Source organism: Chenopodium album, chromosome 25, assembly GCF_948465745.1.
Source record: "Chenopodium album chromosome 25, dcCheAlbu1.1, whole genome shotgun sequence".
Taxonomy (NCBI): Eukaryota; Viridiplantae; Streptophyta; class Magnoliopsida; order Caryophyllales; family Amaranthaceae; genus Chenopodium; species Chenopodium album.
Genome location: NC_137858.1, coordinates 8302870 through 8323398, shown reverse-complemented (window position 1 = coordinate 8323398; position 20529 = coordinate 8302870). Strand labels below are relative to the sequence as shown.

Sequence of the window (20529 nt, the reverse complement as noted above, 5' to 3'; positions counted from 1 at the left end):
TTTCATTACCCCCATTGCAAAATCCGCAAACCATAAGCCTGTATGTTGCTAAATTTGGAAGTGCCAGGTCCCCGTGGTTCATTCGTTCAAAATACCTTTCTGCTTCCAACATCTTCCCAGCACCCCAGAGACTACTCAATAAAGAATTACAATGAATGACAGAGTTGATAAACGCGCCTTTCCTGGAGAGTTCATCGAAAATCTTCATAGCACTGTCAACTTCACCTTTATTACACTGCTGCAGAAAGACATATCTTGCAAGCTCACCAGAGCAAACGAGCCCCTTCTTGCACTCAACATGGAAGAACTTTAGAGCATCTTCCTCTCTACCAGCCCTAAACAGCGCCTTGATGAAAGATCCATAAACACAAACCTGTGCCATGGAACTCTTTTTCATCATCTTCTTCAACAACAATTCCGCATCATCAAGCTTTCCCACAACACACAAAGACCGAAGATACATCTCATATACCATCATTTCAGGAATTTCTCCCTTATAATTCAGCTGAAAAATCGCCCTCCTCCTCTCCTTCAAGAACTCGGCTTTAGACCCACCAACACCATCTCTCTTTATCAACTTGTCAAACAACTTCCTCGCCTCCCGGAACTTCCCTTCTTTACATAAACCATGCATGAAGCTTCCATATACACACACATCAACATCAAAACCCCCTTTCACCATTTTCCTAAGTACCCAGTCAGCTGCATCCAAATCCCCATTTCTACATAAACATTGAAATAAAACAATGTATGTAACATCATCAACTCTAAAACCCCTACAATACATTTCATGAAGCACCGATTTCGCAATCGAACCCTCGTTAAATCTACACAAAACCCCAATCAAAGCCACATAACTCTGCCTCCCTAAAACCCTACTACCCATCAAAATCCTCTCACATACATTCTTAATCTCATCCAAATCACCACATTTACACACATAAATCACATAATCTGTCAAATGAATTTCATACCCATTACTAATCTCACCCCATTGAACCTCAACATCATCTAATTTCTCATCTTTAAACATACAATAAAAAACTAAACTAAATGCAAAAAAAGGGGATACCTTCAAATTGTCCTTTAAATGCAAGAACACAGCTTTTGCCCGATTGAGCTTCTTCAATCGGCAAAGACCCTCAATAATTGCAACAGAAGTAACAGAATCGAACAATTTGGAATGGGATAAAAGGAAATCCAATTGGGAAAGGGCTTTGAAATTTCTAGGGTTTTGGGTTAGGGTTTTAGCAAGGGAGAAAAATTTGGGGATGAAATGATTTGGGTATGATTGGGTGGTTTTGATGGGTAGTTGATAGTTAGGTTTAGCGGTTGTTGAGTAGAATAGAGAGAAAGCGAGTTGTCGGATTTGCTGTTGGTGGTGGTGATGGTGGTGGAGGAAGAGAGAGAAAGTGGAGGCGGGAAATCTCATGAGTGGAAGTTCAAGTTTCGGTTATGGTAGTTGAAGTTTGATATTACTTCCTCCGTTTCTCTACATGTATACAGCATCGCAACGTCACACTTATAGTTGATACGGATCACTCCTAGTCCTACTACAGTCCTCACTTGATAAGAATTAAGAAATGAAAATTTTGATTTTCTTCCTTTCTACTCTGAATGACTGATCATGAAGTTGGTACTTCCTTCGTTCTTCATAGAGATAATGATAAGAGTATAAAGTGTGTGAGGTTAATGTGAGAGTAAAGGTGTGGTTCCATATGTCTAAAAATAGAATAGTATAAAATTAAAGGGGTGAACTAAAAAGAAAATTGGGGTAAACAATAAGAGACAAAGAGAGTATAGTAAGATTAGTATTGTACTCGTAATATATACTTGCATAGTACTCCATATTAATTTGTCCAAATGACCAAGCAAAGCTTGGTGGAGTTGGTAGGGAACTCACCTTGTGACTTTGAGGTCACAAGTTCGAGCCCCACCAACTACAAAATGCTTGGGAGTAGAGGGATTCCCTTACCTCCCGCTTCTACTCTCAAGCGATGACCTGCGGAGTTTTTTTATTCTGCTTTTCCAAGCAATTGACTATTCACTATTGTAAACTTAGTTGAGTTATTGAGGACTCAATTTAGTAGAGGCTGAGAAATCCTCTAAGATTCATTCTAGTTAAGACTGTTAGATTGATAAACTTTTCTTCAAGATACGTCCCAATTAAAATGATGCATTTTAGACAACATTTTTACTTTACGTGCTTGACCCAATTTTACAAGGTTAAACTTAACTTAATTGGTCTCATTTACTTTTAGATTTTCCTATAGAAACCCGACAGATAGATGGACATGTATCAGTACAACTAAGTACTTTCACATTTCCTTGTTTATTACTTTCTTGAGCTAATAGTTATAGCCAACAAATGAATTGTATCCAAACCAAGCATTATTTGATATACCTTGAGTTGATCATAGTGAGCTACAGAGTACTAAAAACCATCAATTTCACTTCTTGTTTTTTTCTAGATAATGGATAAACTCCTCAATATACTGACCATTCAAGTTCTTATCACCAAATACATCTTTCATTCTCCTACAGTTGGTCCTCAATGCTTCACCCTCCTTTTCAACCATTGCCAACCGCACTGCCTTGGCTACAAACTCCCTTCTCAACGACCCATCTTGCTCATCGCGTGCAATCTCCACCCCAAGACCTTTCCCCACCAACAATCTAGCAATCAGCCCTTGGTCATTCATCACAGGAAAAAGTACCATAACACACCCAAGTCCAAGACCCTCAACAACTGAGTTCCACCCACAATGTGTGAAAAATCCGCGAGTTGAGGGGTGACTCAATATCTTCAACTGAGGAGCCCAGCCTAGGTGAACCAATCCTCGATCAGCTACTCGGTCTGTGAACCCTTCAGGAAGCATATCCAACACATTTTTAGCCAATCCAGGTGGATCACGGAGGACCAAGATAAATGGTATACCGGATAGCTCCAAACCAAAAGCCAATTCCTCGAGTTCTTCTTGACTTAAAGTAGACTCACTCCCAAGTGCAACATACAGCACAGAATCTGATTTCTGATGGTCTAACCACTTCTTTAGCAATATCCATTCTTCATTATCTGATTGTTCATTATCAACCAAAAAATCCGGAAATAGGCAACTAATAGGAAGAATAGTTTTTTCATAGAGCTTACCAAGGAGTTCAAGCCATGTAGGTTCAAACACAGGCAAGGTTCTGATACACACAACATCACATCCTGCAATAGAGGCACCAAACCGTACTGTATCTGGTGTCGCGATATCTGCATCAATTGCATGCATAAACTTCATCACCTCATGAAGCCGATAAGCAATGTCTGATTCAAAAGGAATCCAATCAGGAACCACAATAAAATCTTCAGGGGCTAATCGAGTGTTGGCTAAGAGTTCGGCTGGGGGTCCCATGAATGACAAAGTTGCAGCATTGAATAGAGCTAAGTATGCACAAGAAGAGCCAATTTTAGCTGCAATTGGGGGGATCCAATAAGAAGTGAAATCATAGAGAATCCAGTCTGGTCTTACCTACAACATGAACTTAAACTACTCACTATACTTTCAAAATTGAATGTAACAAGAATAACTTTACATGTAAATTGATATACTTTTTGCAACAAATTAATGATCAAAATTGGTCTCAAAGTCAACCAGATGAAGTACTCTTATCTTACCTCTTCTAAGAAAGCAGTGATTGGATCTTCCAGCAAATCGAACCTGCTCTTCAAAAGGGGCTGCATAGTGCTTGGCACATCCATAGAGGACTCTGCATCATCAGGAACGCGATCAAGATGAGGCAGAGGGATGCTAATCAAATTTATGGAAGACGATAAATTTGCTGGAATTTTTGGTAGTCTTTTGATATTCTTAGGAGTTGTTACGAAAAACACAGTAACACCCTTCTTGGCTAAGCACTTGGACAGTTCTAGGAACGGTATCAAGTGTCCCATGGCTAACCACGGAATCATAACAACCTTAAGGGACGAGCCTTTCTCCATGGCTATGCAAAATTGGGATTGTAGAAAGGAAGAAGATAGATGTATAGCAAGTTAAGGAATCGAGGAATCACATACACATACAACACCAGATACCAAACTGATATCAATTCAATACAACGCCGTCTTTGACTGATATTCTAAAGTTGGGTGCCATAGTTAGATGAACTCTAAGACCACTAGGATGTAATACAAGATTATAGTTCTCTTTATTTGGTCAAAAAGGAAAACATATCTTACCAAACTGATAGGGGCTGATATGATAATACTATTTTAATCAAGAAAGACAAATTTTGCTGTATATTATGGGCATTACATTGATCTTCCAAATTATTGACATACAGAAATCTGATTGTGTAATAGCTGTATTTAGTAATCCCATAATTTCTATATGGTCACATTAGCTCTAGACAAGATTAAAACATATGTATAGTAGTACGTATACTTTGGGCGTATTCTGATTGACTTAACTGAGTTGAACTGAACTGAACTTATTAGAGTTGAACTGAACTGAATATTTTATAAGAGAAGGAAATTAAGAACTGAACTAAATTAAACTGAACTGAACCGAAAATAATCTGAAGAGAACAAACCCTTTGTATTACACAAGTATTCTAGCATTTATCTTAAAGCCATATTCTGATCTCTTAGATCCTACAATAGGCCGATAGCATGAACGATTGAACCAAGGCACGAAGTACATACTCAGCTCTCAGTTTTTGACTTTTTTTCTTCCTGAAATACCTCCTTATTTGGTTATGAAATGTCCGTAAATCCACTATATATCGTCTTCATGAACTCTAAAATAGTAAAATAGGCTCCTAATCACCAAACAGTTTCATTTTATTGCTTAGTTTAATAAATCAAAATTTTCCCTGCCAAGAATTCTACTGTAAACAGCAGCAAGAAGTGAGATGAAGTCATATATTCTTGCTAGGGCCGTCTCCGACAATTTGGTGGCCCTGTTCTAACTTTTAAAATTGGGTCCTTCAATTTTAGAGGACTGTTTTAAAAGGTTAAAAAATATTATTATTATAAAATTGCTTTTTTTTCTCGAGTACAGTACTACAAATTATTATCGAGCTTAAATATTCATAGTAATAAGTTTAATAGCAATTCAATAAAACAACAAACAAAAACTTTTTATTTAAAGGGTGTCATCCTTTTAATATTTTTTGAAGCAAATTCCACAAATATATCTTCATAATCAAAGATAAATTTTAAGGTTTTAGTTTGAAAATGATGGTCTTTTACGAGGAAGAAGGTGAATTTATAAGGTTATAATTTTTATTTTTTTAAATTATGGGGCCCTGATTTTGGGGGGCCCTGTTACGTGTGTGAGAAAAAACATGTCTAAAGACGGCCCTGATTCTTGCAGAAACTAGGCAATCATTTCATAAAATGTGCAAGAATTTGTAAAAAAGACTTTATAAAGTATTAACATATACTACGTATATCATCTAGGTTCAGATTACACAAATCCAAGATGTAATTCCTACCAAAGATGCATGATAAGGCAAATGAGCTAATTAAAATATTTATATTCATGCACCCATTTGTAATTATTTCACTCAATGATAACAATTGGTCATGAATTGAAAGGGTCGTTTTCAAATTTGAAGTCTTTTGTACTACGCGTGTATTGTATACAATAAATTATAGCTACTCGGAATAACATAAAAGTTACCCCTTTGTGAAATAGACTTCTATAAGATTTGAGGTGACTTCGCGTCATGTTAATTGTGTACAACATAATATCGGCCCGGCCTGCTAAATGATTTCATTGGTTAAATCTTAAATCTATAAATATAATCAACTTCAAACCAAATCTCGAGTATGAAGTGTTCATTGCAACTATGTCTAAATTTTAGGGATAAATTTGATTTAGAAATATTATGGAAAATGAAGAAAAAGAATTACCTGAAGAACATGAATAATTTTGGTTAATGTAATCCAAAATCGAAATCCAATAAAGTGCATGCTCCAAAATCAAGGAATTGAGATATCAAAGTCTTTTGGTGATAAAAGATATTCCATATATATCAAAGTTTAAAGTTAGCTAATGATGAGCTGACATCTAGCCTTCCTCAATATGCAATCATTCGGGTAGAATCAATGAATCAGGGAGTTGCATTATTCATTATTCCAAGCTGCAACCAATCAATCAATTAAACATGCCAATCAATGCGTGATTTTGTGACACATTTCCTAATCTAGTTAGGGAATGTGGATATTTTAAATGTTAAATGCAATTCTAATGGTTGCATATATCATTACAAAAAAAAAAAAAAAAAAAAAAAAAAAAAAAAAAAAAAGTTTAATTACAAATGAAGTTAGAGGTAATTCAGGTAAGTGTACAATTAAAAACCATGATAAGTTTAGCCCGAGTCCTACCGACCACCAAACCTAATGTTGTTGATGGAAGGATGAATAATATAGCTCCGTTAGATGGTTTTGATCCATATCGTATTTTATCTAGTGTCAAACTTGTAACTTAGGGTTTGCCTGGCCCGACCTACTCCCTAGTCCATATCCGTCCACATGTTGAATGGCCCGAGCCAATCTAACTTTTTGAGTCAAGTCATAGCATGTTTACATGATAAGGTCCAAATTATACTTATTTGGTGTATTTTATCATATCATACGCACTATCATACTTTTCAAAAATAATAAGTTGAGTACAACCTACTACTCGACACACACAATAACATGTCGTATCTTGCATCGAGCATGGGCTGGCCGACCTATTGCGAATTTCACAATTTGCCATCTTTTAATTCCACTTAAGTGATTAGTACCACAAAGCACACACTACTTGCGTGATTTTTGGATTAGTCTTATTTAAGTACCAAGACCAAAAAATTAAAGTACACTTTTTTTTAATTTACAAAAATATAAGTACAATTAATTATTTTTATACAGTAATTTCACCCGCCTTTACTTTGATAACTATTTAAAAAATTCTATTTCTCTCTCTTCTTTCTCTCTCCTCAAAAACACAAATTCCCATTTTCTCTCTTCCTCACTCTTCACTCCAAGAACCCACTCTCAAAATTCCCCCAATTTCTCGAAATTAGGGTTAGGGTTGTTCCATATCTGTATAATTTCATCAATAAGGAGCTCAATTTTCTCCAACTATCTCTATAATTTGATGCAATATCAAAACCCTAATTCATTCAAATCAATTTAATTCAAAAATTCCCCCAAAATGTACGGCCATGAACAGCATATGAGCGTGTCATCGTCTTCTCCGAATCATTTGCAGGATCCTCAGACTTTGATTGATGAAAACGACATCGTTCAGGGGGTTGAAGACTCCATTGACGATCATTACCATCGCCATAATCAGCAACGATGTTCTGACGATGGTTCTGTTCCTTTTGAAGGAGATTCAATTTATGCTGTTGATAATTATGGGAAGATTGAAGGTTCTGATCAGCTCACGCTTTCGTTTCGTGGCCAAGTTTATGTTTTTGATTCTGTTACTCCTGATAAGGTATAATATAATTAGTTTTTTCTCTACTTTTTATTAATTTTAATTTTATAGAATGTGAATTTATTAATGTTTGATTGTGGGTTGATTTAGAAGTAATAAAGTTTGATTCTTTTGCTAATTTCATGGTTGGAGCTTGGAAAATTAAGATGATTGCTTGTGTTTTAAGGGTTCAATTTTTATTTTCAATGAATTTAAGCAAAATTTTTTTTGAAGGGCTTTTTATAGAAAATTTAGGGGCAATATGATTTTTATTTTTTTCCAAAGATTTTATAATTAATTTCATATTTTTGATGATCATGATCTCACTTTCTTAACAAATTGGTTTGTTAATGTAAGGTTATAATGTGTGTATTCAATTTTTGGATGAATGGGAAAGTAATCGGAGAAATTAGCTAATTTGCAAAGATTTAGGGAGTTGGAATATCTGTTGGATTTTGGTGTAATGAGTAAAGAGGAGGTGTTAAGGATAATCTGATAATACCATCGGTATAGTTTACTCTTTGAAATCTATTCAACTGTTTTGGAATTTGGTCTATTTGTGTGGTGTGTCACTTTGAATTTCGGAGAAAGCAATAAAATTAGGAAAAAAGAGTTAATAGAGGGTTTTATGCGGTCTTTTTGGCTTTCAGTGTAAGCCAACTTGGCTGTCATACATCTAAGCGATACTGTTACTGTATTTAGGTTTTCAGTAGATGAGGTGTACGAAAGTTTGTATGGAAAGCTGGCTACTTCAATTGCTGTTTCCAATATCAATATCAATATCAATATCAATTTGCTTTAGCTCAGCTAAGCCTCAATCTTTAAAACAGAAATTTTCTGTAGGAAGTTTGATTAGTTCATATATTCTATTTCAATGTAGCTGAAAGGGTAACCCTTAGGTAAGATAGACTGAATCATTTTGCTCGATATACTGCCCTCTGTTGTTTGATGTAAAGTTATATCATTTATATGTTGATTAAATGCCTTTAGTTGGTGTAAACAAGAAGAACCTTCCATGATTAGAAGAGTTACTATGTATACATGCCTATTTAAAAGTACTTTTACTTGCAATGAGAAGTATTCCAGTGTAGACTACACAAGTCTAATTATGGTATCTCATTTGTTGATTTTTCTCAATAAATCATTTTTGCTTTTTGAATGGTCAAGAATTGTGCTTTGTCGATGTTTTTTTTTCATATGTTGAAGCTTCATCTTGGTATATTCTATAAGTCATAATCCCATTCGACTGATAAAGACCTTAAAGCGATTTGGATGATTTGTTGTTACTGCTTCTGTAGGTTTTAAGACTTTATTTTTAAACTCTGTGAGGAGGATGAGCTATATGTTGAGTATCTCCAGAACTTATGAATTTTGGAGGCTTTATTTATTTATTTATTTATTTATTTTGTGTATCTCAAAATTATTTGATTGTTCAGGTTGAAGCTGTTTTATTGGTGTTAGGAGGGAATGTGGGGGGAAGTGCACCATCTTCAGTTTCACAAGGTGCAGAAGTGCCGCAAGTATCACATATGAACCAGCCGGTATTCATTTTTTTGCCCGAATTAATCACTAAGTTTTTGATGTGTGTATTTTGCATGTAAATAATTGTCCCTTGTTGCAGGATGTGATGGTATTTCCAGGACGCAGTAGTCTACCACAGCGAGAGGCATCTTTAAATAGATTTCGTCAAAAGAGGAAAGAACGCCGCTTTGATAAGTTAATTAGGTATAGTGTTCGGAAAGAAGTGGCACAGAGGTATGTTATTGGACTTCTTGTCCCCTGTTGCATTTATTAAGAATGTTATTGGACTTTTTTTAGATAATGAACTGGTGCTTGAGGAATACATTGTTATAGTGTCTAAAAGTTTCAGTCATCAATTCATCATTGAAGTTTATGATATATGTTACTAAGCATTTTCTTTATGGTGCATAACTCATTTGGGATATTTTCTTCATGCCAAGATGAAAGCTTGTATGTTTTTTTCCAATTGACTGTTACTTTGGGCTGGTTCCAATTTCCCGCTACTGTTTAAGATGAGATTCTCGTAAGTCTTTGACTTAATATTCTAAATTTCTAATGTTTAAAAGTGTCATAGACTCTTTTAAGATGTTTTATAAGGTTGTGATTCATAATGGGAAGTCTTGACCTTTTAAGAACTTTAAAAATTATAGCGAGTTGTCTTTCAGTATTGTCGATATTGCCTATAAATAAGTGCCTTTCAAGTGTATGATCAGGCTTTTGATGCTGTACATGTACTATGTCAACTAAGCAAAAGTGGTGCTCATAGCTGTATATCAGGCACTGATCATTAAGGAATCAAAAAATTTATTGGAAAAGCTTAGGATGACATTCATTATTGTTCAAGTTGAATATGATGTGTTTGTGTGTAGATATCATCTTGCACTTTAACTAATGTAAAACATGGAAAAAAAATTGTTTGAATATGTTGTGCTGCTGTGCCACAGCTTGTTTGTTAAATTATATCTACTGTATATTGACTATATTCTATAATCTCGTAACCTGTGTATGTTTTTTTTATTTTTTATTTTTTTATTATTATTATTGTATTCATTTTGTCTGCTATTTGTTTCAATGACAGGCAGCCCCGTAGCAAGGGACAATTTACATCTTCAAAGAAGGGGGATGAATCTTCTGGATGTAATGCCCAAGATTCAGGTCCTGATGAGACACAGATAGAAACATTGTATGTTCCCTTGTTTTTTTATAACGATGAATTTATAGTAATACTAGCTTTCATTGACAACGTTTCTTTTTTCGGAGAAATTGTCATAAGGTCTCATTTCAAATTGTTGTAGAAGCTGTTAGCTTCATGTCCAGTTGTATACCTCTTTATTTGCTGTTTATGTATTAATCTGTTCCTTTTTCCTTCGCTCTTTGTAGTTGTACACATTGTGGAATTAGTTCAAATTCAACTCCGATGATGCGACGTGGACCAAATGGGCCTAGGACTCTTTGTAATGCATGTGGACTTGTATGGTCAAATAAGGTTGACATTCTTTTTAATCTAATTTGTCCATTTTGTTGCTAATTATTTGATCGCTTGTTTCCTCTATCTGGTAATGCTCTATTGCTCTGTACATGTACCTTCTTTAAATATGGTGCATGATGAATGAATTATTATATTTTCAGTGTTCAGTAGATTGTGATGGGCTGTGTAATTTGTGGTTTTCATTGCCAATCTAATGTGGTGAATTAGTCAGAGTTCAAAATCCTATGTTCCTTTTGTAGGAAGTAACTTTCTTCATTTCCTTCTTGTCAAGCCTTTCAGAATTGTTGAGTGCTGAGCCCTTTGGCATTTGTGCAAGTTCTTTTGGGGGAATACTTCTCTGTTTGTCACTTGCTGTGGGAGTGTTTGGCTTCATCTGTGTTCTTAGCTTGTTGCACATGTCTTTTGAGCTATACTAATAAAGTTATAAGTACATTAAAAGGACATTGATGTTTGTTTTGTCTTTGTACAATTCAAGAATACTGGAGGGAAAAAGAATTTTCCATGTACAAGTCAACTGCAAAGAAAAAGAATGTATTACAGAGACTAAGATTGAATACCATTGTTACCTTAGAAACATATAAACATTTTGTTAGTGAAGTGCTGTGGTCCATGTGATATTCTGTCCTTCATTCTCAGGAACCAAGATCTTAACCAAATGTATTTGCGGCCATTGGTGTAATCAACACCGTGCTTGTGCAGTAGAAAACAAATTTCAGATTTGTGGTTCTGCTGCTGTAGTTTGTCTAGTGGGTATCATTTTCATTCTGAATTTCTGGAATGCTCAACACTGCTCTCTTGATTCTGTTGTTTGACTAAATTTGAAATTTTTGCAGGGTACTTTGAGGGATCTTTCAAAGAAACAAGATCCATATATTATGCCTAGTGAACTGGTATCTTTTCTGGCTGTGTTGGTTTCAGCTTCTCTCTTAACCGTTTTTAAAGAACATTGAAACATCATAGCATTGTTTCTTTTTGCGTTGCAGACTGGTGAATCCCCATATAGAGCAACTGATATACTTGGAGAGGCCAAGTATGTTAATTTTGGCGAAAATGATAGTACAGCACTAATCGCACAACATTAATACTCTTATAATTTCTAGTGTTGTTTTCACGGGAATGCTGCTACTGCTGTTGGCATCCAGGGCTTAGTGCATAGTGCTTGATATTCCTTGGCGACTGTACAGATATGACGCAGCTTTATTAATACAGAACCAACTTGTTACAAATTGCATTATGAAACATACTCAGAACATCAGATAGCATGTTGACACTATTGACATGATATTTAGTACTTATTTCATATCGTCATCTCAAAATGATAAGCGTAGTTAGTTATAAATCTGAAATCGGACTTTCCAGCTGACTTTCTAGCTGTCTATTTATCTAAAAACATGAGCATGATTAATACCATTACAGGTGATCATTCTGTAAATTTACAGCAGCTCTTTTTTGTTTTTATTTTTCCTTATATCATACTACGCAAGTGTTATAAGTATTTTAAGTATGCGCCTCACCTTAATTCTATGTTCTTATGATCTAGGTTTATGGTTTGAGCATTGAGTCTAACTTATTCCCTAACCATTAGTAGCCTAACAGGATCATTGGCCTTAATGCGAGTCTAAGTACATTACTCATCACCCATTTTTATGCCATGGCGGTCTGTCCCTGTCAATTTTGTTGCCTGTTTGGTGTCGTTGCATGCTAGTAATACACTGAAGGCAATATCTGATTAGGATATGTGTTGCACTTTTATTTTTAAAGAGAAGCAAAAGAGGAGCTACTCGTTTTACTAGTTTGCTTCATGTACATCCTGAAATTTATTTAATTAAAGATTTTGTCAATTTTAGACTCACTCTGCAAAAATAATTTTTCATGAATGCGTCACAATATAGCAAACTAAAAATGCTTCATGAAGAAACTGCTAAGTTACCTTTAACATGAAGATTTATACAAGTATTTTTTTTTTTTTTTTTTTTTTTTTTGAGAAGTGAAGATTTATATATTTATACGTCGAACTATGATGTGATATGGTCATATGGAATATTTGGACCCATATATTCAATTATTCATGTACTTACTGTTCGAAAAGTTCAAAAACCATCATGTCCATCAATATTATCTACTCAAACCCTGAAAGTACAGGAGGCCTTTTCTGTTTATCTAGCCATCTTCCTGTGAATTTGTGTTTTATTGATTAAAATGGGATATGATAGCTTCTTTGTGGTCTAATAACATTCTTGCCAATACATAATCTTCATTCTATTCTGGATTGTAATATCTAATGAAAAGTATAGCTCCATGAGCAAAAGCTCTTGTCATAATGAATCATGCAATGTATTGGTGATGCATATGTAAGGCAGCTTGAGTAGTAAATTGTGCTATGAACGCATAAGCAGGTAAAGAGAGTATTTGTTGGGTGACCAAGGAAGTTATAACCCTTGAAGAGGGTAGAGCAAGTCCTAAACTCCTAATTGAAAGTGAATCGAATTGTTGAATGTGTCATAATGACCCTTATGCCCGCGTCCTAATCATCTCTCCGTGAATTTGTGCTTATAAAAGATCATTTATCACCTCCTATCCCTTTAATAGATAGAGTTGGCAAATGGAGTCTACGATCGGTTACATCAGGTCTATTTAGTTAGGATTATATCTGATTATAATTTATATGAGGTTTAGTGTATATAAAGATTAAATGTATACTTTTTTTTCCGAATCACTTTGGTTTTTGTTGGATTGCAACCAATTCGGTTCAATTTTTGACTGCTTTAACTACGCATTAAAACATACCTCAACTTTTGTTGAAAAGGATAATTTAAGGTCATTGCTAATTGTGGTAATAGTATGAACTCAAAAACAAAGAAAATAAAATTGTAAGGAAAATGGGTTCCAAAGAAACCAACCCTAAAGGGATTGTACTTGTCTACTTGAAAGAGCTAATACAAAACTTTGGTTGCCTATTTTGTGACATGATATAATCAATATCGTTTTTTATTAGTGCATCACCCATAATATAACGTGTCTCCCAATCTTTTGTACTCCGCATCCTTTTGGTTTCTATTCTTATCTCTTACACTCTCATATTGAAGCCCAACAACATAAGCTCATATCTAATTGTACAATTATTTATGTTCTCTTCTACGAAGTACTTAATAAATCAAAAACTGAATAAACAAAGTCAAGTCAAACCCAAACTAAATCGATCGATACATAATTCTATCGTACATTTCAAAATCAATACCCCGTTTATAAACGCATTAACCGTCTTGTTATAATTACTTTTCTTTTTCTTATAGTAATCAAAATCCTTTTCTTTTTCTTATACAAATCACAAAATCATTACAAATTTAATTAAATCAAAGCACCCATTTCATAAACATGCACACACTCACACACACCCATGCACAATCACACAACAAAATCTGAAAAATTTACAGCCACTCCACCAATCCCAATACTCCAACATTCTGTTATGTCTCCTTAATTCTGTTACACTTTCACGCGCCATTTCTCAACCACTTTACCCACCTTTCCCTAAACCCTCCTTAAACCCCCACGCGCGTCATTCTCACGCGCCTCTTCTTCCTATTTTCTGTCCAAAAACCTCCCCCCAAAAAACAAACTTTGATTCTCTTTCTCTTTCTCTCTCCTCTTTCTCTCTCTAAAACTCTAATCATTTCATTTTTTCACTGAATTGTATTTCACATTCTTCGTTTTTACACGCCCCCAACACACGGGCTCACTCAAATCTTACTTTTTCAGAGAATTTCATCTCTAATTTGGAGAGAGAAAGTAAGATTTGATTTGGGTTTTTGTTTTTTGTGTAAATTTCTTCATAAAATTTGATTTGGGGTTTGTTTTTTTGATCTGGGTTTTGTTTTTGGTTCATAAATGAGCTGAAAATAAGTATAAATCCTCATTTTTTTTTCCCCAGAAATTTTGTTCATCTCTGCAATTTTCTCTGATTTTTTTTCCTGTTTTACTCTGTTTTTCTGGTAAATCTTCTACCCATCTTACTAATCTCACCATTATTTTGCATATTTTTGTGCTTCATTTTTAGATTCTAAGTATGAATTTCTGAATGTGTTTTCCAGATTTTGAGATGGAGATTGAAATGGGTTCTGTTTATAAGCTTAATCGTCACTCTAACACTAAAATCCCAGCTGCATTCAACTCAATAAAAGCTGTTTTTGTAAGAATTTTTGCTCAAATTTCAATTATTACTCAACTGATTTTGCTATTTTCTGGATTTTAATTTATTTTTGGTGTTAAATGAATATTCAGGTGAATCATAAGAGTGATGAAGATATTACAGTGGTGTTTCCGAGTATTCAATCTCTGGAAAAATTTTTTGGAGGTGTGAAAAAAAATGGATTGATTCAACCAAATTTAGATGAACATTATGTAATGAGTTTGAATTTGGGTAAAAAATTACTCACCCAGAAAATTTCATTTGATGAGTTTACTACTCAAAGAGGAAATCGAAGTTTCTGGGTTCATGATGATGATGATGAAGATGATCATCATGTTTCGAATAATGGGTTAGAAATCAAATGGGAAAAGCGTCGAAGAACAACAATCTATAGTAAGCAGAGATCAGAGCGTCAGAAAAAATTGGCGCAAAAATTGCCTTCTGAGCTCACAGTAGAAGCTTCAATGGAGGATGAAAAAAAGGAAGAAGAAGAAGATGATGATGATGACGATGAAGGTGGAGATGAGGAGGAAGAAGAAGAAGAGAAGGTTCCAGAAAAAACCCGAGTTCTTCGAAAGCGAAAATGTCAGTTTAAAGGGGTGAAATATAATGAGAAGAAGAAGATGAAGAAGAATCAGATTAAGGTAGTTTCTGAGAAGAAGTTCAAAGATTCTCAGCATAGATGGACTATTGAGAGGTATAAATTAATCAAGAAATTCTTATTTTAATTTAGTTTTTCTTGATTATAGTAATTTTTCTGTACTTTTTAAGCTGTTGTTGTACTTGAATTTTTGAAGAAGTTTTAATTATGGAAATTGGAAAAAAGGATGAAAAAAGTAATGGGGTTTTGGTATTGTACTTGAATATTGTTTGTTTTGATCAAAGGTACAAGTTGGCAGAAAAGAATATGTTGAAGATCTTGAAGGAAAAAGGAGCAGGACCCGGGAACCCGATTTTACGACCCGACTTGAGGTTGGAAGCTCGTAAGCTGATCGGTGATACAGGTCTTTTAGATCATTTGTTGAAGCATATGGCAGGGAAGTTAGCTCCTGGTGGGGCGGATAGGTTTCGCCGCCGGCATAACCCGGAAGGTGCAATGGAGTATTGGTTGGAGAGTGCTGATTTGATTGAAGCAAGGAAGCAAGCGGGTGTTACTGACCCGTATTGGGTACCGCCTCCCGGGTGGAAACCGGGTGATTGCCCGAATCAAGACCCGGTTTGTGCTATGCAGCTTAAGGAGCTAAGGGATGAAATTGATGACATGAAGAGGTAATTAAAGTTGTACTAAATGAATAATTGATTTTATTTAATGCAATGTGTTCATGTCAATTGTGTCTGAATTCTGATTTTGTTAATGAGCAGAGAGATGCAAAAGTTGGCAGGAAAAGGGAAAGAAAGCAACCAGGCTTCAGATGTTCCTCCAATAAGTTTTGGTGAATCAATGAAGTCACTGAAGGTATAATAGTCCTCCCTTAATTTAGATTAGTCGCAACACTTTTCTTTTTTACCCGTTTAATTGAATGACTTGTAGTTAATTACTTGTTCGTTATCATATTATTAACAGAATTGTTTACGTTTGTAGCAGGCAACACATGCTGAACTAATGAAGAGGAAAGCCAATATTGAGAAACAGCTGCTAGAAATCTCAAAGACCTTTACTGGAATGGAGGTACCAAATTACCATAGTTGATAAGATTTGCAGTTTCATTCAACTTTGAAACATCAGTTAATCAAGCAGTTAAGCATGTAAATCTCATCATGTATGTGTATACTAGTATAATCTTATCTTAAAGTGGGATTTCAGAAGTTAATCATATGCAAATGGTCAAATTATGTGGCTAAATTAGTGCTTGATTTCCTCCAACTTTTTTCATTCTGTTGTAGAATGTGGTGAATCTGAAATGTCTTGTTCAATTACAGTAAATTTCTGCAGTATATATGACTAACTTGCACAAATAGGAAAAGAGCATTAATGTGGGACCTTGTTCCATAAAATGTCACACATTTCTGGCATATTATAAAGCTTATGAACTTTATATGCAGATATACTTGTTTATCAACCAAATGTTAATTAAGATTAAAACTTCAATTTATAAAGCTAGAAAAACTAAGAGGTACTGCACTTTTTCCTGTTTCAGGAGGATATAGGGAGGCTGAAGGAATCTGTAGCCGAAGAAAAATGGGGTGAAGATCAACAATTGTCAGAGGATAAAACTGAATCAGACAAGGGTAAAAAAAGGACAGTAATTAATGAAGATGACAATTTGAAGAACAAAGAGAAGGAACTGATCATAAAAGTGCCCCAAAAATTAAGGACACCATCCCCAAAATCTTCACCAGCTGCTACAGAAAAGAAGGATAAAACCAGGAAACAACTTCTGAAGAGTGGCTTCAGAATCTGTAAACCTTTGGGCACTTTTCTCTGGCCTTCCCAAATGGGTTCTTTCTCTTCTTCTGCATCCTCTCAAGTGTTGGTCCATCTTGAAGATCTCCTAGGGTACCCTACACCGCCTTCTTCTGTCTCTTCCTCCTCTAGTAGGCCACCCTCCTACCTCTTCCCCCCACCACCACCACCACAGGAATCACAGCAGTCGCTATCGGCCTCGGTGAATAGGCCTGTTGCAATGAGGGCTGCTGTCACTCTGAATTTCTCCATTGCTACAATCAAAGGGTCAACTACTATTGACAGTATTTCTAGTCCTACTGCTACTGGGTGTAGTAGTAGTGTTCAGACTTTTGTTCCTGATCTTAATGAAGTCCCCCTTTCTTCCTTGACTTGATTAAAGGTAGCCCTTCTCCAGGTTTTACATGTAGATTTTAAAAAAAAAAAAAAAAAAAAAAAAAAAAAAAAAAAAAAAACCAAACTTTGGATAAGAAGTCATTAATTCATTAATAATGTGTAGACTTTGGGTTAAATTTTTGGTGCATCTGATTTTTTGGTTTGTCAGAAGGAAGATGGGTTTTATACACCAATTATATTGTTGTTAATTTTTAATTTTTGGATCATGTAAACACTATAGTATGAGAAATCATTTTATGGCTCACATGAATGGAAATATAGAATCTGAAATATATACTCAACATTACATTGAAGTCTTTGTAATTCCCTGAATTATTTTTATTCTCAATAAGCCTATTTTCTACTTTCTAGAGAGAATTATATAATATGTATGCTCTAATAATACTAATACAGTTTTTAACTTGTAAAGAAATGGGCATCTCAAAATGGATTATATGAAGGAACAAATGTAAAAATAATTCCAATTACTATTAGGTACAATATATCACTACTAGTGTGCCTCGTAAACCTTATTTTTGAGCTCAGGGTGAGTTTTGAGCTTTTTCAAGGTTAATTTTATGAGGTCTAACTTAGCTTAATACTCCAATTATGAAACTACCTATAGCAAGTACTATTAATTTTCACTCCAAGTAATAAAATACGAAGTAGTAAAATTTTTTTTTCTTCATATTTCGATCTTGTTCACGAGCTTCTCAAGGTAAAGCTCAATTTCGCTAGTTTATTGAAAACCTTGAACCAGTCCCTAGTATCTAATAACGACCTATTCGTATCTAGTATCTAGATTCTAGACTAATCATAACATCTTACTTGGGTATAAAAGAGATCAAATTCCAAATTAAATATTGCATAACATTTAAAGCATCAACTAATCGTAATTTTGTCGATATAAAAATTTCTCAACTTTATTTCGCTTACTCAACAACACATCTAATGCTTAATCTTATGCTAACATCGTTTTTTCCCTTTTTATTGTTGTTGTAAATCATTAGCTGATTTTAAAATATACTGTACGACTATATGTGGTAGTGTGGTACGGAGTACTTCTGCGCACATATGTGCTAATAGCCTAATATGCATACTACGGAGTAACATATTTTTTTGCATTAGGTGTTTTCCTTGTGAAGTGATCCTCTCGTTTCTTTTATTCTTAAACAATGCATGCTTAGCATGATATTTATGAAAGAAAAATCCAAAACAAAGGTTGCCAAAATAAGGGAGGCAACAGTCACAGGTATACACGTAACAGTAGTGATCTCACACTTTTCTCATTCTCTCTCATCCAATCCTAAAATTATAACGATCGAATTTTTGCAAATTTTTTCAATTTCCCGCTTTTATGACACACAAAACACGTACTCTCACGCCCACAATTCCTGTAATTATCAGCTGTTAAATTAATTTTTATTTATTTTCTTCTTGTTACACCAGATACAAACAAATTCATTGTTGCATAATTTAATAATTTCATGCTAGTTCAAAGTTTAATTTTAAATTGGTCAAAAGTCTTGCTTGGTAAAGAGCTTTTTGGAGAGTTTTTAGCTTATTGAGCCCAATTAGATATTTAACCAATTTAAAAAGCTAATTTGTGTGTTTGGTAAATAGCTTATTAAATAGCATTTTATGCCTTTTGAAAGGGGTATTAATCAACACTTAGTTAGTTCTATCTCTCGGAGTTGAATAATACAATGTATGAGTATTTATTTTAGAATACAATACATGATTTTGTTCACTGTAATTTTTTTTTTTCAAAAAAAGTGAAAACATAAAATTCATTTAATATATCTTTTTACATTGTAGAAATTATGAAATTAGGTTTTTTTTTAATAGCTTGACTAAGGGTCTGTTCTCATACGTTGAAATTCAGTTCAGTTCAGCTCTTGATTTCCCTCTCTTATAAAATATTCATTGCAGTTCAGTTCAGCTCAGTTCAGTCAATGAGAGCAGACCCTAAATGATGAAAGTTGAGAACATTGGTTAGTAGACAAGTATGTAAAAACTTGCACTTATCTACATTGTCTCAAAACAATTAATACTATGTAAAAACATACTTCGTCTTCTATTCTTTTCTACTTGACCTGTTTCTTTTATCACGTTTGTCAATGCAAAACTTTAACGATCAACAACTTTAATTCCCTATAAGTAAAATATATAAGAGTTATATATTACGATGTACTTAAATAGACGGATTAAAAAAGATCCAACATGAATATGTTTTTCCTTACATATTATTCACAAAAAAAAGGGTCAAAGGAGGGGCAGTGAATAGTGTAAAAGTCAAAACAGATCAAGTAAAAAATATTGTTTATTTACTTGACCAGTAATTATTGCCAACTCTTTTAATTTGGATAAATTGTCTTGTCCTATGAGATTTTATCCCAAATTGAATTATTATACCACGAATGTGATTTTGTTAGCTATAGCAAATTTAACCACGCGCCTAATTAAGTGGAACCCCAAAATACCCCTTAAAACCGTTATATTTCAAATATATTCCATAACGACCATGGAACTAATAAAACTACCATGACTATAATTCGCGCCAAATCGCAAAATTTAATTTGATCTATTACTACAATTAAATTTTCAAATTCTAAAAAAGATTACGTTTGTTATTTAAGCCCCAAAATACCCCTTAAAACTTTTATACGTAGGGCCTGTTCACATTTACTTAATATCAGTTCAGTTCAGTTCAGCTCCAATCAGTTCAGTTCAGTTCCAATCAGTTCAGTTCAGTTCAGTTCAGTTCAGTTCAGCTCTTAATTTCCCTCTCACATAAAATATTCATTTCAGCTCAATTCAGTTCAGTTCAGTTCCAATCAGTTCAGTTCAGCTCCAATCAGTTCAATTCAGTTCAGTTCAGTTCAGTTCAGCTTAGTTCAGTAAATATGAACAGGCCCGTAGTATTACAAATATATTCCATAACGACCGTGAAACTAATAAAACTACCATGACTATAATTCGCGCCAAATAGTCAATCGCAAAATCTAATTTGATCTATTGCTGCAATCAATTTTTCAATTTCTAGAAAAAAGATTTTGTTTGTTATTTAAGCCCCGAACTACCCCTTAAA

At 34.3% G+C, this 20529-nt stretch overlaps 3 protein-coding genes across 5 annotated transcripts; 2 read left to right on the top strand and 1 right to left on the bottom strand.

Moving 5' to 3' along the window:
• Positions 1–2394: 2394 nt before the first annotated feature.
• Positions 2395–4073, bottom strand: LOC145614981 (UDP-glycosyltransferase 91C1-like). The gene is made up of 2 exons (XM_081670061.1): positions 3665–4073; positions 2395–3518 (listed from the first exon to the last, which is right to left on the bottom strand). The coding sequence occupies exons 1-2, from the start codon at positions 3986–3988 to the stop codon at positions 2451–2453; spliced, it is 1392 nt and encodes a 463-aa protein (XP_081526187.1). The 5' UTR covers positions 3989–4073; the 3' UTR covers positions 2395–2450.
• A 2873-nt stretch (positions 4074–6946) lies between these two features.
• On the top strand, positions 6947–11809 carry LOC145613166 (GATA transcription factor 25-like). 3 transcript variants are annotated; one of them, XR_014106880.1, is made up of 8 exons: positions 6947–7481; positions 8897–9001; positions 9082–9215; positions 10060–10164; positions 10362–10467; positions 11107–11216; positions 11304–11360; positions 11454–11535. XR_014106880.1 is itself a non-coding variant. In XM_081668232.1 (7 exons), exons 1-7 carry the CDS (start codon positions 7194–7196, stop codon positions 11550–11552), a joined length of 894 nt encoding a protein of 297 aa, XP_081524358.1. In that variant the 5' UTR covers positions 6947–7193; the 3' UTR covers positions 11553–11809. The 3 variants fall into 3 exon arrangements, 1 of the variants encoding a protein (XP_081524358.1); XR_014106881.1 differs by having other exon boundaries at positions 11107–11220; positions 11454–11533; XM_081668232.1 differs by lacking the exon at positions 11107–11216 and having other exon boundaries at positions 11454–11809.
• Positions 11810–14569: 2760 nt separating this feature from the next.
• Positions 14570–17439, top strand: LOC145613152 (protein DYAD-like). Its single transcript, XM_081668215.1, has 7 exons — positions 14570–14659; positions 14752–15356; positions 15545–15928; positions 16022–16115; positions 16245–16328; positions 16798–16967; positions 17025–17439. The coding sequence occupies exons 1-7, from the start codon at positions 14570–14572 to the stop codon at positions 17437–17439; spliced, it is 1842 nt and encodes a 613-aa protein (XP_081524341.1).
• The last annotated feature ends 3090 nt before the right edge of the window (positions 17440–20529 follow it).